At 41.9% G+C, this 24138-nt stretch overlaps 2 protein-coding genes across 9 annotated transcripts; one reads left to right on the top strand and one right to left on the bottom strand.

Moving 5' to 3' along the window:
* The first annotated feature begins 2923 nt into the window (after positions 1-2923).
* Positions 2924-20640, top strand: sh3bgrl2 (SH3 domain binding glutamate-rich protein like 2). Of its 6 annotated transcripts, none has more exons than XM_055015865.1 (4): positions 2925-3217; positions 16932-17117; positions 18260-18337; positions 18922-20640. In XM_055015865.1, exons 1-4 carry the CDS (start codon positions 3128-3130, stop codon positions 18934-18936), a joined length of 369 nt encoding a protein of 122 aa, XP_054871840.1. In that variant the 5' UTR covers positions 2925-3127; the 3' UTR covers positions 18937-20640. The 6 variants fall into 6 exon arrangements, with proteins under 6 accessions (XP_054871841.1, XP_054871837.1, XP_054871840.1 ...); XM_055015864.1 differs by adding an exon at positions 13225-13485 and having other exon boundaries at positions 18260-20640; XM_035942994.2 differs by adding an exon at positions 13222-13485 and having other exon boundaries at positions 18260-20640.
* lca5 (lebercilin LCA5) lies at positions 4274-11497 on the bottom strand. Of its 3 annotated transcripts, XM_023298451.3 has the most exons (9): positions 11345-11485; positions 8769-9139; positions 7991-8229; positions 7058-7363; positions 6541-6678; positions 6054-6147; positions 5864-5976; positions 5650-5797; positions 4274-5528 (listed from the first exon to the last, which is right to left on the bottom strand). In XM_023298451.3, the coding sequence occupies exons 2-9, from the start codon at positions 9118-9120 to the stop codon at positions 4828-4830; spliced, it is 2091 nt and encodes a 696-aa protein (XP_023154219.1). In that variant the 5' UTR covers positions 9121-9139; positions 11345-11485; the 3' UTR covers positions 4274-4827. The 3 variants fall into 3 exon arrangements, with proteins under 3 accessions (XP_023154219.1, XP_035798881.1, XP_023154218.1); XM_035942988.2 differs by having other exon boundaries at positions 5650-5976; positions 11357-11497; XM_023298450.3 differs by having other exon boundaries at positions 5650-5976.
* Positions 20641-24138: the final 3498 nt, after the last annotated feature.

Here is a 24138-nt window from a genome sequence, read left to right as displayed (position 1 = left end):
ACAAACTTTTATTACAGGGACTAGAACATTGTATTGGCATTAAAGGGACAGCACTGGACTGGTTTAAATCCTACTTATCAGACAGGTTCCAGTTTGTGCATGTCAACAATGACTCTTCTGAGCATACTAGGGTTAATCATGGAGTTCCTCAGGGCTCTGTCTTAGGACCAATACTGTTCACATTATACATGCTTCCCTTAGGCAATATTATTAGGAAGCACTGTATTAATTTCCATTGTTACACTGACGACACTCAGTTGTATTTATCTATGAAGCCAGATGAAACTAATCAGCTAGCTAGACTGCAAGATTGTCTTAAGGACATAAAGACCTGGATGACCTATAATGTCCTACTACTAAATTCAGACAAGACTGAGGTCATTGTATTTGGCCTCAAACATCTTAGAAAATTGCTTTCAAAGCATATAGTTACTCTGGATGGCATTACATTGGCCTCCAGTACTAATGTGAGGAACCTCAGTGTTATCTTTGACCAGGACATGTCCTTTAACTCACACATAAAACAAATCTGTGGGACTTCCTTTTTCCACCTGAGAAATATTGTAAAAATCAGGAACATCCTGTCTCAGAGTGATGCAGAAAAACTAGTCCATGCATTTGTTACTTCTAGGCTTGACTACTGTAATTCCTTAATATCAGGTTGTCCCAATAGCTCTCTGAAACATCTACAGCTGATCCAAAACGCTGCAGCCAGAGTACTGACGGGAGTTAGCAAGAGAGATCATATTTCTCCTATACTGGTTTCTCTTCATTGGCTTCCTGTTAAATCTAGAATAGAATTCAAAATCCTTCTTCTGACATATAAAGCTCTTAACAACCAATCTCCATCATATCTTATAGACCTACCTGATAATGGTACTATCATGTCTTTATCCTAGCAGAACTCTTCGCTCTCAGACTGCAGGCTTACTTGGAGAAGTGACCTGTAACTTCTCTCTAAAAGTAGAATGGGAGGCAGAGCCTTCAGTTATCAGCTCCTCTCCTGTGGAACCAGCTCCCAGTTTGGGTTCTGGAGGCGGACACCCTCTCTAATTTTAAGACCAGGCTTAAAACCTTCCTTTTTGACAAATCTTATAGTTAGGACTGACTGGGGGACCCTGAGGGGGCAGCTGGAGTCTTCCTCTTGGACGTCCCTTAGTTCTGCCCCTAGTTCTGCTGTTACAGGCCTAGGCTGCTGGAGGACCTCTCTGGATGCACTGAGCCCTTCTCTATCTACCATTATATTTAATATATATATACCATTATTGCATTACACTCACTCTGTTTCTCCCTGTGTCCTTTCTCCAAGTGTCCCTGATCCCAGAGCTGGATGCTTCAGATCTGTGGTGGTTCTCCCACCAACTGGCCTAATCTCCATCTGTGGGATGCTGCTGCTGCTGACCTTCCTCCAGCCCACTGCTTCCAGCTGCCCATTTCCATCAATCTACTCTGCATCACCCTCACTATACTTGATATGTTCATCTACTTACTGTTTGGATTTTACCACCAGCTATATATGTAGTATATTTAATGCCAGAGCCGTACACCATAGCAGTAAACTATAATCAGTTTCCTTGTTAGTTGTACTTTGCATGTGTCAGATTGTGTGTTTTACCGACTACATGGACTTCTACTGGACCACATGGAGGCCTTCAAACCGGACCAACAAGTTCAGCGACTCCCCGACTCGTGGGTCTGAGGACGCCGCCGAGCCTCGGTCCAGCCGGCCTCCTGTCTGTGGGTGTTTGAGTGCTGAGAGGTTTGTGGATGCATGTGAACGTTCTGTGTTGAAACAGCAGCTTTGGACTCAGTAACGCCAGGAAAAACCAAGAGGTCCTTTATTTGTGACTTCCACTAAAAAAACTGATGAAAATAAGTTTGCCAGGGTTCTGACTGATAACAGATTATTAAATAATGAAAATAATCGTTTAAATATTCCTTTAAACTATCCTTTTAGGTCTACATTTCCTTTAAACTGACTTCTTGGTAAATGTACAAGTATTTTGGGTGGAATATACAAATAAGCCCAATGTTCAAGGGTTCTTCTGGGAATATACCATTAAACCAACCTTTTTGGTAAATGTTCCAAGATGTTGGGTAGAATATACCATCAGATAAACCTTTTAGGTCTACATTGGAAGATTTTAGAGTAGAATATTACTGCAAACCATCCTTTAGGTCTACATTTAAGATGGAATACTCCTTTACACCAAGACTTTTTGGTCTACATTGAAGGATTTTAAGTGGAATATTCCTTTGAACCAACTTTTTAAGTTTATGTTCAAGGATGTTGGGTGGAATATACCATCAGACCAACCTCCAAAGTCTACAGTAGTGAATTTTAGGTGGAATATACCATTAAACTCACCTTTTAGGTCTACATTGGAGGATTTTAGGTGGAATTTTCTTCCACTCTGTCTTTTAGTCTACATTTAAGGATGTTTAGGATGGTATATTCTTACACACCAACTTCTCAGGTCTACATTTCAGGTGGAATATTCCTCCATACTTCTGTAAACCAACCTAAATTTCATGTTTTGATCATTATCAAGTGAGAAACCTCAATCCAGACTCCTCATAATGACGTTTGAGATTTATGCTGCTGTTATTTGTTTAGTCCAGACTAAATGACAGAAATCCACAACTGTAATTTTATTTCAGGACTCGGTTATTAAATGTCAAAACAATCCATGTGACTCGAAAAACTCAACAGCTTTACAAACTCTAAGATTAAACTCTCCACAAGGATCCAAAATAAGTTGGACTTCTATATGAGAGCTTTAATTATTCTTCATCTACTTCCTGAAAAGTTTGGTCAATAAAAAAGACAAAAACTGTTATTTTCAGCTGAACTAAAGACAGAAGCAGTGTGCGAAGGAACAGAAGATAAAGGGTGAGGATTGCCCGAGATGCTGTGAGATCGCGAGATTCAGTGAGAGTGACGAAATTCAACATGGCGGCTCCCAGCTGCTAGATGAGAAGTAAACAAATCGCCGTTGTCTGGACGTATTTATATTTAAAAAAACAACAACAACCTAACTAAATAGCCTGCTCAAGATCGGACACGGTAGTGCTCACAGTGGAGGACCTTGAGAACTTTACTGACGACTACTTCGTCCGGTGCACCATGGAAGACGCCAACTCCGCCAACCCGAACAGGAGGAAGAAGGCAGACTCCTCGACGGACACACAAGACTTGGAGATCACGGATATCCAGGTAAGTGTTCTCGAGTCTATTAATAAGAAGCTCGATGTCCTTAGTTTGCTTCACCAGGAGATAAAAGATCTGAAAGCAAGCCTGGAGTTCACCCACCAGCAGATAGAGGATCTGCAGAGGGACAACACCGAACTCCGGTCCACGCTGACAGTGGTCACTTCAGAGGTGAGTACACTTAAAAAAAGAAAACAAAACCCTGAGGGAGACCGTCCTGGACGTCCAGTCGAGGAGCATGCGGGACAACCTGATCTTTTCTGGTATCCCTGAGTCCACACCGGATAACCGAGAGACCCTTGTTAAAAACGTTATGGTGTCGGCGCTTAAAATCCCTGCGGAAACCGTTAAAAACATCACTTTCCACCGCGTCCACCGGCTCGGACCCCGAGGAGGAAACCGACACCATCCTATCATTGCAAAGTTCGAGCACTTCCAGCAGAAAGTGCTCGTAAGGAGCAAAGGACGGGAGCTGAAAGGCACGTCGTTCGGGATGAACAACCAGTTTCCCAGGGAAATCAACGAGAGGCGCAAAGTATTATATCCCATCATGAAAGAACACAGACAGAAAGGTAAACGGACTGCACTGGTTGTGGACAAACTGTACATAGATGGGCAGCTATTTCGGGAACCCTCCATTACCCCCTGGCTCTTCTAAAAAAAAAAATAAATAAATAAATAAAACAAACTGGCTTAAACGTTTAATATATCACTTAGTCATTTATGTTAGAAAATGTTATCAAAAAAAAAATCTCACGGATGTAAATGTCTCACTCTCCTAACCTACACTCCCCACTGGAGAACCCCCTCCTCCTTCTACTTTTCTCTCTCTCCCTCTCTATATGTCTCCCTTTAGCCCTCTCACCCTCTCACACACTCACCCCCTACACTCTCACTCACACTCTATGTACCCCCCATGTTTATTGTGCTTGTATGTTTTATAATGTGTTTGTTGATAGTTTTTCAGGCAATGATGTGCTATTATATAATGTATATATAGATCCTGACCTGCTGTATACATCTCTCTCCAACACTCACAGCTCACAGACAGCAACAGACAGCTCACAAGGACACACACAGATGTTATATTACATTACTACATACTCAGTGACAGAACATCTTCTCTCTCTATGTTCAAGTTTAATATCGTAGCCTGGAATGTTAATGTCATACGCTCACAAACAAAAAGAGTTAAAATCATGGACTATGTCTCTAAATTAAAAGCAGATATTTTGCTCCTCCAAGAAACGCATTTACTACAGTCGGAAGAAAAATCTTTATCAGATTCGAATTATAGTATTATCTTTTCATCTTGTTATAACAGCAGACAAAGAGGGGTCTCCATTCTAGTCCATAAGAGAATACCATTCACTTTAAACAGTACTGTAACGGACTCAGAGGGCAGATATATTATTATCCAGGCAACAATCTTTAATAAATTATATTCTATTGTAAACCTCTATGCTCCGAATAATGACGATCCAGCATTCTTTCACACTGTTTTCTCTCACTTAGCAGACTTATCTGCTAACTCAACAACTATTATCGGTGGTGACTTCAACATACTGGGGTTCAGTGTGGTTCTTCTGGCCTACTGCTGGTGGGTTCCAGGTTCTCTACAGCGTCAGCTCCTCCAGGTCTTCGTCGAAGGAGGCCACAGCTCTGACGGCAGGTCGGCTCACCTGCAGGACGGACGAAGCTTCTCTTCTGGGCCGTGGTCCGTTGGACGGAGGGGTGAGGACCACGTCGGTTCTGCTGTCGGACATCTGCAGGCCAAACAGCTGCTGCATCAGGCTGGACTTCTTGTCCTTCACAGTCGCTCCATCAGGTTCTTCTCCCCTGAGGAGGAACCCTGCTGGAGAACCTCCATCCTCTGTGGGAGGTGGAGGGAAGCCGGAGGAGCTTCTGGACGCCGAGAGTCCAAATGAAGGAGCGTAGCCTCCAAAGGCCAGATCTTCACTGGAGCTATGAGGTCTGGACATTCTCCTCCTAGTCCTTAGCCCAGCCCAGTCCTCGGGGTCCGGCACGCTGAAGATCTGACGGTTCTTCTCAGGAGGTCGAGGACTCGGATGTTCCTTCAGATGTTCCTCAGCAGCTCGGCTGGACTCAAACAGGAGGTTCTCTGCTCCGTGGTTCTGCTTGTCTATCTCCCTCATCTTGGCCAACAGCTGCTCCTTCCTGCACCTCGCCTCCTCTGCTGCCTGCTGATTGGCCAGAACCTCCTGGTTCCACCTGTCCACCTCCACCTGGACATGGCCCCGCCTCCTGGAGGAGTCCTGGTCCTTGTGGGTCAGCAGAAAGTCCAGCCGGTCTGAGTCTGAGGACGGAAAGAATTCTCTTCAGTTCAGCCATTTTCTAATGTTAATAATAAAGTTTAAATATTTCATCTTTAATAATGATAATATAAAGTCACAAATATTCATTTATTTCATCTCTACCCTCAAAGACGGTCCTCAGCTGGTCTCCACTCTGATGCTGGTTCTGCTGCTGGTTCTGGTTCTGCTGCTGGTTCTGGTTCCTGCTGGGTTCTCCACAGTTCTGCGTTGTGTGTTGTGGTTCTGCAGGAGTGTTCTGGAGGTCCAGCTCCTGCAGATGGAGGCAGGTGGGTGTGATGTGATCAGAAGATGAAGATGACGATGAGGAGGTTCTCACCTTCAGCGTCAGGTACCCATCAGGTGTCTGTTCTCTGGTAACATCTGGAGGAGGTGAAGGGAACCCACCACTGGAGACCCGGTCCTCAGTCTGGACCGCTTTACTGCTGGAACCTACAGGGAACAATTTATTAAAACATCTAGTGAAGGACAGAAATCAGAACCTCCAGAACCTTCAGAACCTTCAGTACTTCTCTTTGTGCTGCTGTCGGCTTCTTTCCTCACTGAGGGTTTCATCATCCTGTTGGCGTAGATGTTCATGGTGTCCAGCTCCTTCTCCTTCTCCTGGAACCACAGAACACTGCTTAGAACCACTTTATTATTTAGTATCCTCATGTTTTCAGTTCTTGATGGTTCTAAACGTTCCACCTTCAGTCTGTAATGGTTCTAAATGTTCCATCTTCAGTATATAATGGTTCTAAATGTTCCATCTTCAGATATAACGGTTCTAAATGTTTCACCTTTAGTCTGTAATGGTTCTAAATGTTCCATCTTCGGTATATAATGGTTCTAAATGTTCCATCTTCAGTCTATAATGGTTCTAAATGTGCCACCTTTAGTCTGTAATGGTTCTAAATGTCCCATCTTCAGTCTATAATGGTTCTAAATGTCCCATCTTCAGTCTATAATGGTTCTAAATGTTCCATCTCCAGTATATAATGGTTCTAAATGTTCTACCTTCAGTCTCCTGCTGAGTCGCTGGAGTTCCTCCTGCAGACTCCTGATCTCCTCCTGAAGGTTCAGGTTCTTCTTCTTCTCCACTACCAGCTGCCTCTGGAAGCTGCTGCTGCTCAGCTCCACACCGCGCTCCAACTCCTGCAGATTATAGATGATCAGTTATTGATTATTAGTTACTGATGATCAGTTATTGATGATCAGTTATTGATTATTAGTTATTGATGATCAGTTACTGATTATTAGTTACTGATGATCGGTTATTGATGATCAGTTATTGATTATCAGTTATTGATGATCAGTTATTGATTATTAGTTACTGATGATAAGTTATTGATGATCAGTTATTGATGATCAGTTATTGATGATCAGTTGTAGAAGCTGCTGGGAGGGTAACAGGATTCAATATAAATATTGATTAGTTCTTGTATTGATTAATCTCTGTTCAGACGTTAGTTTGATCAGATTTATTGATCTGGAACCCTCCAGGTGTCATTGTTAAACCAGAACCTAAACTGACCCGGATCCTTCGTTGTGCCTCCTGGACTCGGACCTTCTCGTCCTCCAGGCTCCTGCTCAGCTCCTCTCTGCTCCTCAGGTCTCTCTGGTCCACCAGCTTCTTCAGCCGGCTGATGGTCACCTGATTCCTCTGCAGCTGCTCCTCGCCGTCCTTCAGCCGCCGCTCAGCCAGCCGCTCTCGTTCCTGCGTCCGTCGCAGTCGTTCTCGCAGAACCTGCGTCTCATTGGAGTGACGCGTCAGCAGCTGGGAGATCTCGCTCTCGGTGTTGTCGTATCGCTGCAGAGCTTTCTCCTGACGCACCTGAAGCTGCACGAGACAGTTTCAGAGAATCTGTCCGAAAGCTGCAAGCTTCAGCTTCAGATCCTCTGGATATAACTGATTTCATGCCTTATTTTGTCACTTTGGATCATTTTTCATTCAGAGGTTTTGAGTTACTGTTGTCATGTTGGGAGAGTTTTTGTTGATGCTGGACCACAGACACAACAAACACATTGGCAGTCCACATCTCCAGTATTTATTTCAGAGTTTAATGAAGCTGCTCTTTGTTCAGGATAAAGTTCAACATTAGTCAAAGTTAGTTTTTCTGTCTTCACCTGCAGAACTTCCTGTTTAAAGTCTTTTCTTCAGTTTCTTCATCATCATGTGACCCGTAAGCAACATGTTAGCATCACTGCTAGCAGCTAGTTTGTCCTCAAACACAGAATCATCAGCTGCCTTCAGTTATTAGAATAATAATAATAATAATTATTATTATTATTAATATTACTATTTCCTCATTAAAGCTGCTTCTCTCTGCCTGAACTCACCTCAGGTTGCTGGAATTACCTGGCTGTGGTGGACCAATCAGAGCAGCCTCAGACATGTCATCATTCCCACTATAAACCACTGCACCCTGATGCTGTTGATGCCGTTACCTGACCAGGTAGGACTCACCTGTCTGAGGACCTGGTTCTCCTTCTGCAGGTTGTTGGTTCTCTGCTGGAGTTCAGCCAAAGCGTTCCTCAGCTCGTTGATCTTCAGCAGTCGAGCCGACAGCATCCGTTTGGTCACCAGGTCCAAATCTTTGGGCGGAGAGGACTCTTTACTCTGAGACCGCTGCCCTCGGCGCTGCTGCTGGATCATTGGCTGGGCCAGTCGCTGGGGGCGGAGCCTGCCGTGAAGGCCTGCTACACCTGGAGGTGGAGAAATACTTCAATAAATCCAGCTGACTGATTCATTTAAACTACAGCTGCTGAGAGTAAACATCTCACAGATACAACGGAACGAACCCTGGATCTCAGGTAAACCTACCCTGTGGACTACATCACTTCCTGTCTCACCTGTGGGATACATCACTTCCTGTCTCACCTGCGGGATACATCACTTCCTGTCTCACCTGTGGAGTACATCACCTCCTGTCTCACCTGTGGGGTACAGCACTTCCTGTCTCGCCTGTGGGATACATCACTTCCTGTCTCACCTGTGAAGTACATCACTTCCTGTCTCACTTGTGGGATACATCTCTTCCTGTCTCACCTGTGGACTACATCACTTCCTGTCTCATCTGTGGAGTACATCACTTCCTGTCTCACCTGTGGACTACATCACTTCCTGTCTCACCTGTGGAGTACATCACTTCCTGTCTCACCTGTGGGATACATCACTTCCAGTCTCAGCTGTGGAGTACATCACTTCCTGTCTCACCTGTGGGATACATCACTTCCTGTCTCACCTGTGCGGTACAGCGGGCTGCTGGAGACCTTCTTGGTTCTCAGAGTTCTGTGAGGACTCGGGGACGGGGTTCTGGACCGAGAGTATGGAGAGAAGGAACGTTCTGAAGGAGATTCGTTCTCGTAATCCTCAGAATAAAAGGAACCGTCCGACACTCGGTCCTGATCCGGGTCAGAGTGCCAGGTTCTGGTTCTGGACCTGGCGCCTTTTTCATCGTCACTGTGGATGTTGTCCTGAAGGTTCTTCTGGTGTTTCTGTCCAGAGGAGGCTCTGGACTCTTTCTTCCTGCTCTGGACCGACTGACGGTTCCGGTCTTCGTTGGGATCGGATCCAGGATCGGGTCCATCATCCATGGCGTCTGGGTCAGAACTTCTGATTTAAGAACAAAGATACAGAACCAACAGAATGAATGAATGAATGAATGAATGAATGAATGAATGAATGAATGAATGAATGAATGAATGAATGAATGAATGAATGAATGAATGAATCAATCAATCAATCAATCAATCAATCAATCAATCAATCAATCAATCAATCAATCAATCAATCAATCAATCAATCAATCAATCAATCAATCAATCAATCAATCAATCAATCAATCAGCCAGCTGTTTGGTTCTAAAAGGTGGTTCCTCAAATGTTCTTGTTTAGTCCAAAGAAACCAGAAAATAGGTCAGGTCCAAGTCCAGGTCCAGGTCAGATCCAAACCAAACCTGTGATCGTTGTAATAATAATAATAGTAATAATAATAATAATAATTATTATTATTATTATTATTATTATTATTATTATTATTATTATTATTATTATTATTATAGTAATATTTTATATTATTATTATTATTATTATTATTATTATTATTATTATTATTATCATTATTATTTAGTGAATCACTTTAAAATCAGTAAATCCTTTATTAAACATATGTTTATGTATATTATTATTATTATTATTATATATTCTTTATTATTCTGACCTTGTTTAACACTGAGCTGCTGCTGTTTTTAGTACATTTCTGCAGGAACATACAGTTAACTAACAGCTGATATGCTGCTGGAGTCTCATCACGTTTTAAATATGTTGTATGTTCAACTGAAGCTCTAAACATGACATTTATCTGTTAGAGAAATCAGATATTTAGTGAATCAGCTGAGATTAGTTCTGATTAGAAGCTCAATGGATGAAAACATCTCAGAATAAAACTCACCTCAGCTGATCAGCAGTAACCCTGCAATCAAACACACCGGGTTAAAAACGGGTTAAACGGCCGTGTGCTGCTGACAGGTGGACTGCTGCTGTCATGGTGATGTCATGTTGTTGTCATGTTTTTATCATGTTGTTGTCATGTTTTTATCGTGTTGTTGTCATATTTTTATCATGTTGTCATGTTGATGTCATGTTGTTGTCATGTTGTTGTCATGTTTTTATCATGTTGTTGTCATGTTTTTATCGTGTTGTTGTCATGTTTTTATCATGTTGTCATGTTGATGTCATGTTGTTGTCATGTTGATGTCATGTTGATGTCATGTTGTTGTCATGTTTTTATCATGTTGTTGTCATGCTGTTATGTTGTCATGTTGATGTCATGCCGTCATGTTTTTATCATGCTGTTGTCATGCTGATGTCATGTTGTCATCACATTTTGATCGTGTTGTTGTCATGTTAGGATAACGTTATTTTTTACACCGACAAATCACTGCGGCGAGCTGCTCCATGAACCCTCTCGCATACCTGGGACTCCATCCTCCAGAGACCACCGGACGGCGGGGGGCGTGGCCGGTCTGACAGATTCTGACAGATCTGTCAGACCGGTCACCTGATAAAAAAACGACACGTCAGCACACGTCAGATGATGCTGTGAAGAAGACTGCAGTTGCAGTTGAAACATGTCAGCTAAAGTAAAATCATAATTTCTTTGATTTGATTTGTAAAAAATAACGTTATCCTATGATAGTTAAGGACAAAATGAACATCATCCAAAAAAATAATTGTTGTCATGTTGTTGTCATGTTTTTCTCATGTTGTTGTCATGCTGTCATGTTGTTGTCATGCTGTTGTCATGTTGATGTCATGTTTTTATCATGTTGTTGTCATGTTGTCATGTTGACATCATGTTGCTTTCATGTTTTTGTCATGTTTTTATTATGTTGTCATGTTTTTATCATTTGTTGTCATGTCATGTTTTTATCATGTTGTTGTCATGCTGTCATGTTGTCATGTTCTTATCATGTTGTTGTCATGTTGATGTCATGTTGTTGTCATGTTTTTATCATGTTGTCATGTTTTTATCATGTTGTCGTCATGTTGTCTTTCTGTTGTCGTGGTTTTATCATGTTGTCGTCATGGTTTTATCATGTTGTCATGTTGTTGTCATACCTGAACACAAACACACACCTGGCTGAGCCTCAGCTGCTCAGAGTGTCTCACATCTGATCAAACACAGAAATAAAATAAAACAGAAACTGAAATAAATCAGCTCGGTTTCCTGAAGCTAACGCTAGCTGCTGCTAACAGCAGATAACCTCCATTAGAACCCTTCGGGAGCTGCGAGTCACTGCTACCTGTCCACACTCACCTGTCTGCTCACCTGAAACACGGTTCTGATGTAGTTTGGTTGAACTTCGTAGCTCCTGGTTCCGACTCTTCAGCTAATGTTAGCGTCGGCTGCTAGCAGCTGCTACTTTAGCTGAGTTAACCGCCGTTAGCCGTCAGCAGCTAACGGCGCTGTTCAGCCTTTAAACAGAAAAACTACAGAAGTTTAACAAAGAGGTAAAATCCACAATCAAACAGCAGAGTCCCGTTAAACGGAGCCGCTCCGGTTCCTCCTGTCCGTCCGAGCCTGGAGCCTAGCAGCAGGTTAGCAGCTAGCAGCAGGTTAGCAGCTAACAGCAGGTTAGCAGCTAGCAGCACGTTAGCCGCTGACGCCGCTCCATGGCAACCGTAGCCCAGCCTGCAGTACCGCCTGCAACCGGAGGGGCGCTGTCTGACCAGCTGTGACTGATGGAAACAGTGAAAAAGTCCAATTGTAGTGCAACAGAGACGAAAAACTACAATACTATCATCAATAAAGTCTCTCTGATAAAATCTGTTTTAACATTTTAAAGATGTAAAGATTCTATGCTTGAAAGAACACTTCTCTGATGATTCTGGATTAAAATATTAATATTATATCAGACGATTCGTCTTCTGCATATTAAAATACTGTCAGATAAAAGCAAATAAATGCCCAAGAAAAGTACAAGTACCTTAGAATTATACCTGAGTCCCGAGAATATGTGTATTTATGAAGTATTATTAGTGTAACTGGCAGCAGCATGAGATGAAAACACACCAGAGACCTTCACCAGCTCTAAAAGAACAGAGAACATCTGATGTTTTTATTCTGTTTGGATCCAGATCTGCTCTAAAACTGGAGGTAGAAACACAGTTTACTATAAATAATCACACTAGATCTGATGTTTTTGTTCTGTTTGGATCCAGATCTGCTGTAAAACGTGAACAGATGTTTCAGGACTTTCTTAAATAACCGGAATATTCAACATGACAGATGGAGACACAGCTGAGTGTAAATAATCACATTATGATCTGCTGTTGGACAGAAAACAGGTCAGACTGCAGAAAAACTACATTTCCCTTTTATATAGCAACATGAGTCAAGTTACCGGAAATAATCCTGAAGAGCAAGTCCGGATCCTTTCAGAATAAAACAACTAAAATTAGGGATTATGAAATCCACCCATCAAATTATTTTTAAAAACTTGTCTGTACTTACAAAGTTACAAAGTTCTATACAACAATCACAAAAAGCACTAAATCAAATACACTTAAACATAATGGAAAATAGAACAATTTAAAATAAAATCCAAAGAGATGTGAATTTAAAATTACAACAAAAAGCATGTTGTGTATAAAACGTTCCATTCAAACGAACCTGACCTGAAATCAGGACATCTTTTAAACTTTATTTCTACATAAGATCCAATAAATGACTGAAGGGAAAACAATTTAAAATGAATAAGTTGAATTGCAATAAAAACAGATGTGATATTAACCAAGCTGATTACAATGAAATGTTTGTAATTCAGTTTTTAAAAGTTTATTTTTTATTTTATTTTTAAAAATAGAAAAATGGAATTGAACATATATTTTTATATAATTGAATACAATAAATCCTACAGAGTGTATTGATCCATCCTGGCTGTTCCATCTGATCAGCCTTAAAGCTGCTCAGACTAAATATCAGTTTCTGACTTTTCTCTGCTTTATTTTTTGTTTTTATTTTGGGTTTTATTATTTTAAACAGTTTGAACTGTTTTCTTCATCAAAGCGTCACATTCTGGGATGTTTCATGTATTCATGTGTCAGACTGTCACTACAAATCCAAATTATTGTTTTATTTTAACTTTCAGCCTGTTCATTAAACTGTAATTTTTATTTTAATTCTGAATTCAGCAGCTGTTTCCGGTCCGGGTGCTATTGTGATGGACCCGGCGGAAGTGCATGTAGCGGTGCAGCTGCAGCTTCATATGTGATGGACTCAGAGTTCAGGTCTTGATTCTGCAGCAGCTTCATGATGACAAGGTTCAAACGTCCCGCTGCGTGAGGATCGATCAGCGTCATCGATCAGCGTCATCGATTTTCTACCGGAGCATCGATCGATCCGGATCAGAGATGGTGATCCGGGTTTATGTGGCGTCCTCCAGCGGCTCTGTGGCGGTGAGTCTCACCTGTTGATCCACCTGCTCAGGTGAGGAGCACGTTCTCTGGAGTTCTCCTGACGTTCTCCTGACTGTAGAGATTCTACTGACGTTCTCTAGAGGTTCTCCTGATGTTCTTTAGAGGTTCTCCTGACTGTAGAGATTCTACTGACGTTCTCTAGAGGTTCTTCTGATGTTCTTGAGAGGTTCTCCTGGCTGTAGAGATTCTACTGATGTTCTGTAGATGTTCTGTAGACGTTCTCTCTCAAAAATCTCCATTTGTCTCTACAGAACTTGATCTTCGTTCAGATCAAATGTTTCATACTTTAACTTCTGAGACTAAAACTATAAATTCTGTATAAACTGAGAAATGGCAGCGAGGTGTCAGAAGAACCCGTTAGAAACCTAAAAACAGCCGTGAATCTGCGTAAAGGAATGTTCTAAGAGGATTTAGATCCAGTAGAACTTCATTTTCTGGTCAAACGTAGGAAAACAAATGATTCTGTGTGGAAATAAAATGATAGAACCCATCAGAGAGTAAATCTGTAGATAAAACGGATGAAGAGGATTAATCTGAGGATTATTTTCCTGATGAATCAATTCTTTGTTTTGTCTCTAAAATGTCAGAAAACAGTAAAAACGTGGCTCAGCGTTTCCTCCAATGTCTGGTTAGGTCCAGAGATCTCCAGTTTAGAGAACTAAAACAGAAAATACAAACAGATGAACTGACCATCAGAATCCATTCTTCAGATCTGCTGTTTTCTAAAAAGGTCCAGATTAAAGTCTTGGTTCTCCAGTCAGACGTTAGTTTGAATTTAAGCAGGAGACCTTTAGAACCTGTTGGAACATGTTCCTGTGACTTTAATTAAGGGTTAAATGGAAAAAAGAGATGTTAAATAAAGCGACAGATGAAGCAACTGAAGGATTAGTGGAGCAGAAATGATGGAAATGAGCCGTAAACACTGAATGTAGGTCGATCCATCTGCTCATCTAGAACAACACCGCTATTATTCGCCGTCTGAATGGAGCAGAACAACATTCTACAGGGAAGAACTGGTTCCCATCAGTACAGAGGTAGAACATTTCCATTAGTCCGAAATGACTCAACAGGAGATAAAGACACTCAGAATGATTCAAAGCTTCTCCAGAAAGACTCCAACATGAGTTTAAAACCATCTAAAATGACCTGAAACTGTCTAAAATGACGCAAAACGCTCCTAAATGTGTTTAAAATTGCAAAAAAAAAACTAAAAGATGAGTTTATAATGCTCCAAAATGTGTTTAAAATACAAAAAAAATCCTCCAAGATGAGTTAAAATGCTCCAAATGACTCAGAAATGAGTAAAAACGGTCTTCAGTTATTAGAGGCTTTTCCAAAACATGTTGAACTGTTTAAAATAAATAAATCAGTTTAAATAAATAAATCAGTTTAAAACGAGGTTAATGTTTGTCCAGACTGAATCTCAGATGGATCTCAAATGTTCTACCAGAACCAGAACTCTTTAGTCTGTTTGTTTAAACTGGAATCTTCTCATGAACTTCATCACCTGATCCAAGATCTAATCAGTAGAAACCTACTCTTCCTCTGAACCAGAGGAGTCAGAATCATCCAGTCCAGTCTGACCTCCAGGTACCAGTAAAACCAGTAAAACCACAGCATGATAACCTCTAAACAACCACAACTCCTAATGGTTCCTAATGTTCACATTTAAGGAATTATCTTTTTACTAAACATCATGAACAACCTGAAATTTATGAAGAAAAATAAATTCAATTTCCTCAACATTCATCCTCAGTTTATCATTTCCACATTACAACTTCCAGATCACAGAGTGTCGACAAAGGAACACAACATTTAGTCACCTGGAACTGAACCAGAGAGGATTTACTGGAGGATCAGAACCACAAAATAAAAGACAAAAAACAGACAAAAAACAACAAACATAGACAAAATATTACAAAAATGAGACACAAAACAACAGAAGAACAAAGAACTATCTAGTATTTTACTTTCTGATCCAACATTTTAAATTTATAGTTTTACTAATTTACAATCTGCAGTTAATGTCTTCTCTGGAATTTGTACACTTTGAGAGCCGGATTGGACCCTCTGATGATGATGACGACAATGATGATGATGATGGTGGTGATGATGATGAGGATGATGATGATGATGGAGTCTTCATCGTCCTACTGAGACAGAAGTTCTGCTGTTGGTTCCTTCAAGGTTCTCCAGGCTGTTTGTTCTGTTCATACATTCCTGCTGCTTTACTCCAGGTTCTACATTTCAGTATTTATTTTCTGATCTTCAGTATTTATTTCAAGATCAACAGACTCTCAGATTTTAGCTGCATTTATTCACCAGAGGTTGCCAACATTCCTTAAAGAACCAAGAACCCTGAATATTAACATCAACAGAAACAATAAGCTGAATATTAATGCAGAAATATCCCAGACCTACCAGTAAACACCAACGTATTCCAGCAGGAGATATATTTATAGGTATAAAGCTGTGGGTTCCTGTGTTCCTCTGTTCTGTCACTACCTGCTGCTGTGGATCAGATAGAAACCAAACATGTTCTTGATCTAAACGTCTCCAGGAGCTGCTCTAAAGTTAGATAGAAACCTAACATGTTCCTGATCTAAACGGCTCTAGGAGCTCCACTGGGAGTTCTTCTGTCTAAAATTAAACTGGATGCTTGTTTCCCACAAACTCTGACCTTCAGAGTTCAGGACTTCAGGGAGGAACAGGAAACACTACGAGAACTCTGAGAACCCAACGAGCATTCTGAAGTAAGATGAAGCTGTTAAAGACCTGGAGGTTATTAATGAGTAAAGATTGGTTTCTGTTGACCTAAAAAACCTGCTGATCTCTGGTATCTTCTCCCTGGTATCTTCTCCTGGAGTATCTTCTCCCTGTGGTATCTTCTCCCTGGTATCTTCTCCCTGTGGTATCTTCTCCCCGGTATCTCCTTGGTATCTTCTTCCTGGTATCTTCTCCCTGTGGTATCTTCTCCCCCGTATCTTCTCCCTGTGGTATCTTCTCCCTGGTATCTTCTCCCTGTGGTATCTTCTCCCCGGTATCTCCTTGGTATCTTCTTCCTGGTATCTTCTCCCTGTGGTATCTTCTCCCCCGTATCTTCTCCCTGTGGTATCTTCTCCCTGGTATCTTCTCCCTGTGGTATCTTCTCCCCGGTATCTCCTTGGTATCTTCTCCCTGTGGTATCTTCTCCCTGGTATCTTCTCCCTGTGGTATCTTCTTCCTGGTATCTTCTCCCTGTGGTATCTTCTCCCTGTGGTATCTTCTCCCTGTGGTATCTTCTCCCTGGTATCTTCTCCCTGTGGTATCTACTCCCTGGTATCTTCTCCCTGTGGTATCTTCTCCCTGTGGTATCTTCTCCCTATGGTATCTTCTCCCTGTGGTATCTTCTCCCTGGTATCTTCTCCCTGGTCCTACCTGTCCAGGTGAAGAAGCAGCAGCAGGCCGTGGTGGGCTTCCTGGAGGCCAACAGGATCATGTTCCAGGAGGTGGACATCACCATACAGGAGGACCAGAGGCTGTGGATGTACAGGAACATCCCCAGAGACAAACAGCCGGAGACAGGAAACCCCCTGCCTCCTCAGATCTTCAACCAGGACCAGTACTGTGGGGTGAGGAACATCTAGCATGTCTTTACAGTACTCAGAATAAAGTACTAGTACCACTGTCTGAAGGACGTCATTCTATTATACTAATGTTATAGTACTAATACTATAGTACTGATACTACAATACTGATGTTACAGTACTAGTACCACTGTCTGAACCATGTCACTTTATAGTACTGATACTATAGTAGTAATACTATAACACCGACACTATAGTACTAATATTATAATATTGATGCTATAAAACTGAAGTTACAGTACTAATACCTCTCTCTGAAAGACGTCATTTTATAATTTTCTTCTCTCAGTTTCTAGAACCTAAAGATGTAAATATTTAAATAAAGTAAAACTTCCATCAGTCAGCCTGGAGGTTCCTCAGACTACTAGAACTCAGACATTCCTCAGACTCCTAGAATTCAGACTTTCCTCAGACTACTAGAACTAAGACGTTCCTCAGACTGCTAGAATTTAGATGTTTTAATGATGGAATCACTGAAACACGTGCATTTTAGTTCTTTAACAGATTTATTAAAGTTCTTCTGGAAACATGACAAAAATTTAAAAATCCAAATCAAATAATTTCCTTCAAAGGTTCATCATCGATCACATGACTTCCTGTTCAGAGTTATTCCTGAATGTCTACTGGAGCAGCAGGCTGTTCTACCTGTTGTTCTACCTGCTGTTCTACCTGCTGTTCTACCTGCTGTTCTACCTGCTAGTCTACCTATTGTTCTACCTATTGTTCTACTCGTTGTTTTACCAGTCGTTCTACCAGTTGTTCTACCTGCTAGAGCAGCTGAATGAACTTGGTCAGGTTGTTCTGCTGAGGCCGCTGCTCTTTAATCTGTTCTAATCCAGTTTGATGGACAGCAGATAATCTGCTGAGGTAATCCAGCATCCAATCACATTAAGGCAGAGCTGGAGCTGCCGTCCAATCATTTTAAAGCAGAGCTGGAGCTGCCGTCCAATCATTTTAAAGCAGAGCTGGAGCTGCCGTCCAATCATTTTAAAGCAGAGCTGAAGCTGCCGTCCAATCATTTTAAAGCAGAGCTGGAGCTGCCGTCCAATCACATTAAAGCAGAGCTGGAGGGTCACTCTGGTTCTCCGGTTCTCTGGTTCTGTCACGCTGCATGTTTTCATCTGCAGGACTACGAGGACTTCTTCCAGTCGAAGGAGAACAACACTGTGTTTGCATTCCTGGGCCTCACTCAGCCTTCTGTTAAAGTAAGTCTGAAACACGGAACCCAACAGAACCCAACAGAACCCAACAGAACCGACTCCTCTGTTAAAGTAAGTCCGAAACAGGGAACCCAGCAGAACCCAGTAGAACCCAGCAGAACTTGGCTTGCTCTGGGGGTTCAGGCATATGGGTTCTGTAAAGCGTCTCGAGACAATTTGACTGTAATTGGCGCTATATAAATAAAATTGAATTGAATTGAATTGAACCAACTCCTCTGTTAGAGTAACATCAACTCTGAGGGTAAAATGTTCTCCTGCTGCCTGATGTTTCCCACCCACTACCAGAACCATGATGAGGAGATGATCCGTATTCCTCAGTGGTCAGAGTGTTCTCCTCATGTTAGCTGATTTCAAGACTTTGTGAGAAAAAAAGCGTTGATATTAAACTTCCTGCTGCTTTCAGAATAAAAGTCTTGCGAGTCTCGGTGTCTGTGAGGAACGTTCCAGTTCTCACATCTAAACGTCCAGTAGACCTCCATCAGACATGGAGACTGTTGAAGATCTACACCAGCTCCAGGGTTTAGCTGAACGGAAAACAGACTAACTTATGTTTTTTTTTCTGTTTGCAGGATTCAGAATCTTAGAAGCTGCTGGAAACTTGAAGACCAGATCAAAGTGTGGTCGCTTCATCTCCAGAATCCTCCTCCGAGCAGATTCAGCTTTTGGACTCTAAAGTCCGGAGAGGACGTCAGAGCGAAGCTTCGTCTGCCAGAAACCCACCCTGAAGATTCACCGTCTGATGCAGTAAACTCTGCAGCAGCTCAGAGTCCACCAGAACCTGAAACCCGAACCCAAACCTGAACCTGAACCCTTCTGGACTAAACCAGCTTCTCTGAGCCAGAACCTGAAGCAGAACCTCTGGGTTCATGGATGGATCACCTCCAACCTGCAGCTTCATCAGGAAATCACTTTATTCTGAATGTTTCACTGAAATATTGACCAGAGTCTGTAAAAACCAGAACCTCCTCTGGTTTAACAGCAGTCCAGAGCTCTGGGCTCAGCTGCAGGCAGTGTGATATAGTGAACTCAGATGATTCACCATGAAGCGGTTTGATTAAATGTTCTCACATTAGTTCTTTGCTTCCTTAAATCTCATCATGTCAAACTTCCTGTTTCTGCTGATTTCTGTCAAACTGAAACGTTCTGTTGGACTTTCTGGGAACGTTGGTAAAACATTTCTGGACTCTTCTGGTTCTGACATGAAACTAAAAGTTTGTTTTTGCTGAAGCTCCTGAACCATCAGCTGATGAATCCTTCATGTTATTCTGGTTTGAAGACACCAAACCCGAACCAACTAACCCTAACCACCTAACCCTTTAAAGACCCCTAACCCTACTAACCCTACTAACACTACTAACTCTACTAACACTAACCCTACTAACCCTACTAACTCTACTAACCCTACTAACCCTACTAACTCTACTAACACTACTAACCCTACTAACCCTACTAACACTAACCCTACTAACCCTACCAACACTAACCACCTAACCAACTAACCCTAACCAACTAACCCTTGAAAGACCCCTAACCCTACTAACCCTACTAACACGAACCACCTAACCAACTAACCCTAACCACCTAACCCTTTAAAGACCCCTAACCCTACTAACCCTACTAACACTACTAACACTACTAACTCTACTAACACTAACCCTACTAACCCTACTAACTCTACTAACCCTACTAACTCTACTAACACTACTAACCCTACTAACCCTACTAACACTAACCCTACTAACCCTACTAACACTAACCCTACTAACCCTACTAACACTAACCTCCTAACCAACTAACCCTAACCAACTAACCCTTGAAAGACCCCTAACCCTACTAACCCTAACCCTACTAACACTAACCCTAACCCTACTAACCCTACTAACCCTAACCCTACTAACCCTACTAACACTAACCCTACTAACCCTACTAACACTAACCCTACTAACCCTACTAACACTAACCCTACTAACACTAACCCTAACCCTACTAACCCTACTAACACTAACCCTACTAACCCTACTAACACTAACCCTAACCCTACTAACTAAGGCTAATATATAGGCTAATAATAAACCTACACAAACTAAATATTCAGTTGTAGTATACTGATCATATGCTGTACCAGTTCACCAAATAACATTGGTTGTGTGGTCATCATCGTCACGTTGTGACAGCGTGGAGCTTGTTCAGCAGGTGGCAGTTGGCTAATTCAGATACGGTTGTTTAGTGCTGCTTGAGACAGGCTACTTCACAATAGAGACAAATAAATGCACCATGTGGCAACTGAGGCTGATGAGCAAAACATTGGATTCATTTAGTGTCACCTGGTTGGTGGCTACAGTCAGAGTGGAGATGCCTGTGGGCTGGTCAGCTGCTGCCACACGTGTGTCCGCTCCTCGTGGTCACGTTAAGAGATGGGGCGGGGCGACACGGGTCGTGTGTGTTTAATGTTTAAATTAAAAAAAAAAAAAAAGTTGAGACGCAGAGGGCACCTGCTTGATACTGAGGGCAAGGGGCAGGTGCTGTAGCGCCACCTGGTGTCTATCTGTGCACACCACTGATGTTCTCTGACACATGATGAAGGAACATGACCAAGAGTTCAAGATGCTGACTCGGATCTCCGTCCAGCTTCTGTTGGAGGTTCTAGAAGAACCCGTCGATCCACATGACAGCTTCCAGGACTGAGGGGACCTGAGAACAGGTGTGATGTTTGGGTTCTACTTGTCCTCACCAGAACTTTGTTTTTTTCACTTTGGTGACTTTTTTTTCTAATAGTGAACCAGGTAGAACGTCTGCAGGAGAAAAATATCAACTGAGTTTAATGAATTTATTGAACCTGAGTTTAAATCAGTGAATATTTCAGTTGAACATGTTTAGTTAATATTTAGTCGACGACTGACCAGAATAATCTGATCGTTTGAGATATATATATATATATATATATATATATATATATATATATATATATATATATATATATATATATATGTGTATATATGTGTGTGTGTGTGTGTGTGTGTGTGTGTGTGTGTGTGTGTGTGTGTGTGTGTGTGTACACATATATATAAAACCCTGAATCTCTCCTGATGTTCGAACTAAATCTGCAGATGTTCTATCGTGTAGTGTTTGTTCTTTTAAACGTTTTAAGGTTCTCTGCAGTTCTCTGGAGCTCCCTGCTGGATGAAGTGTGTCTGTAAACTGCAGCAGAAGTTCTGAGTTGTTCTGAGGTTAAACACATATTTATCTGAGTTAATGATTACAGGACGTGATCCTCTGATGGGAAATGAATCCCTGAACAAACAGCAGAACCACAAACAGGAACATCAGGTTCACACAGCAGCGGATCAGAACCACTTCTTTCTGATCCATCCATCTGCTGCTGTTCTGAACTTTTAGCCTGAACCGGATCAGAACTGACCACAGCGGCTTCAGAACAGACCCGAGAACTCAGAGTTCTGCTGCAAGACGTTGTTTTAGAGGTTAAAAACTCAAACAAATGAATAATAAACATGAATAAATATCAGATCTGAGCAGAATAAAGAAAGTGTTCAGAGAACAACATGACACAAAGCAGAAGTTAGATAAATATGGTGAAGCAGCTGATGAACTGGAACCGGGGAACATCGAAGGAAATGTGGAAACAGAAGTTCAAAGTGCTGAATGGACAAAACAGTTATGAAATATTATGTAGGCGAGTTCTCATTCTGTGAGAAAAACATAAACCAGCACAAAGTGTCTCCGTCAGCTGATTCCTGGAACACAGAACCCTGCTCTGGTTCTGCTGGATCTTTACAGAACTCTAAAACATTAAGGAGCGTTTTGTTTTAATTCAGACTTTATATGAAATGTTTAACCTCAGAACCACCAAACCCACCGACGAGTTCCGAGCAGAACGTCTTTCATAAAATCCCCCAAATCACAGAAGATTTAAAAGTTCTCTAGAAACAGAACATCTGAGGCAGATCCAGTAGAACCAGAACCTTCCTCCTCCTGGTTCTGGTTCTCCAGGACAGACCCAGCTGAGACCAGAACATCCAGAGAGTTTCAGGTTGAACTGCAGGCAGTGTTTCCTCAGACAGACTGAGTGGAAAACTCATAAAATAATTGCAGCAGAAACAGAACAGAGGAGCAGGTAGTTGGAGATCCATCCAGCATGGTGGAACATCTTCTAGTAGTTGGAGATCCATCCAGCATGGTGGAACATCTTCTAGTAGCTGGAGATCCATCCAGCATGGTGGAACATCTTCTAGTTGTTGGAGATCCATCCAGCATGGTGGAACATCTTCTAGTTGTTGGAGATCCATCCAGCATGGTGGAACATCTTTCTACGTCAATATGAGACATTAAATGACGGAAACAAGACATAAAATCTAAAAAAATAGATATAAAACTGTTCTGGGTTTGACGGAGGCTCAGATGCAGGAAGGAGAAAGAGACAGATCAGGTTCAAAAACAAGATTTATTTTGACAAAACTCAGATACAGTACAGTAAGCTAAGCTAAGGAACTGCTAAGGGAAGTGATAAGAATTCAAAGCGACGACTACAATTATTTAAGGAAACCGGGACTACAAAAATACCCACAAGACTACAACGGGAAGTGACGCAAAACTAGCGACTTTCCAAAACTACAATCTAATTCAAGAGACTACAACAAAGGGTGATGCAGAAAAGTTGCGACTACACAGTCTACACCTGAAAGGCTGAGTAATACAAAAACACAAAAATAAAACAACCACCCATGTTAAGTAACACCTAAGTAGGAAGGCGAATAACCCCAAAGTTTTACTTAAACAGAACTAAGAGTGTTCCAGGAGCTACACAAGAACGTGGCTACCACAACAACGAGTACTCAAGATTCTCAACTAGTAACTCAGAATATCCACTAGGGCGAAATAACTCAAACACAATAATTTAACTAGAACAGTTTAGACGTCAGTAATGCTCGTGCTGTGACTTAGAATTGGCTGACTGGTGAGGGGAGTAGAGGGCTGGGTGATGGTCGGAGGCTGGGTAGGTGTGGGCTGGAGAGGCTGGAGGCTTGGACAGCTGATCCAGAGGTTGCGATGATGGGTCGGAGGGAAGGAATGGAATTCAGTGGATGACAGAGGGAACACCAGGTGAGAGCCAGAGACTGCAGGTGGATGAGCACAGCTGCCAGGAGGTCTTGGATCCAGGCCAGGAGGGAGCAGATGGTTAGGGACGGAGAAAACCCAGACTAGGAGGAACAGAGCACAGACAAAGGCTACCAGCGGTTCTTGGGACGGAATATATGCTGAGCAGAACTGAACTGACAATTGATTCTTCACCGTCCGACACTGCATGGTGAGTGGAGTCCAGTCTTATTGTAGAGAGATGACTTCTGATTGGTTCAGCTCCACCTGCTCCCGCTCTGCTGATGCTGATTGGAATTACCTACACCTGTCACCGCAGCCTCTGTGCAGAACACCACCTGAGAGAAAGAAAGGGAGGGGGAAGGGGAGAGCCTTACCTACGGCCTGCAGGAGCAGCCCTGACAAAAAGGACAAAAAACAGCATTAAAACGACCCAAATAAGACACAATATGGCAGAAACGAGACCAAAAAATGACACAAAAGGACAAAAAACAGGACAAAGTCACAGACACAAGACATAAAACACCACAAATTAGACTGAAAATGACAAAAATGAGACAGAACACCATAAAACAAGAAGAAAACAACAGAAATGTGACACAAAATGAGACAGAAAACAAAAAACCCGACAAAATGACAAACAAGATGCTACACAAGACAGAAAACAACAAAAA

Source organism: Amphiprion ocellaris, chromosome 12 (assembly GCF_022539595.1).
Source record: "Amphiprion ocellaris isolate individual 3 ecotype Okinawa chromosome 12, ASM2253959v1, whole genome shotgun sequence".
Classification (NCBI taxonomy): domain Eukaryota; kingdom Metazoa; phylum Chordata; class Actinopteri; family Pomacentridae; genus Amphiprion; species Amphiprion ocellaris.
This window is presented reverse-complemented; position numbering and strand designations above follow the sequence as displayed.

What these genes read in the sequence shown, in the direction of transcription:
- sh3bgrl2 (XM_055015862.1), top strand. Translation starts at nt 3,128, where the DNA reads ATGGAAGACGCCAACTCCGCCAACCCGAACAGGAGGAAGAAGGCAGAC. An exon ending in TGGAGATCACGGATATCCAG is followed by an intron (nt 3,218 to 16,931) that starts GTAAGTGTTCTC and finishes CTACCTGTCCAG; the next exon opens with GTGAAGAAGCAGCAGCAGGC. An exon ending in ACCAGGACCAGTACTGTGGG is followed by an intron (nt 17,118 to 18,259) that starts GTGAGGAACATC and finishes TTTCATCTGCAG; the next exon opens with GACTACGAGGACTTCTTCCA.
- lca5 (XM_035942988.2), bottom strand. Translation starts at nt 9,120, where the DNA reads ATGGATGATGGACCCGATCCTGGATCCGATCCCAACGAAGACCGGAAC. An exon ending in AGAACCAGGTCCTCAGACAG is followed by an intron (nt 7,364 to 7,990) that starts GTGAGTCCTACC and finishes TGTCTCGTGCAG; the next exon opens with CTTCAGGTGCGTCAGGAGAA. An exon ending in AGGCACAACGAAGGATCCGG is followed by an intron (nt 6,679 to 7,057) that starts GTCAGTTTAGGT and finishes TATAATCTGCAG; the next exon opens with GAGTTGGAGCGCGGTGTGGA.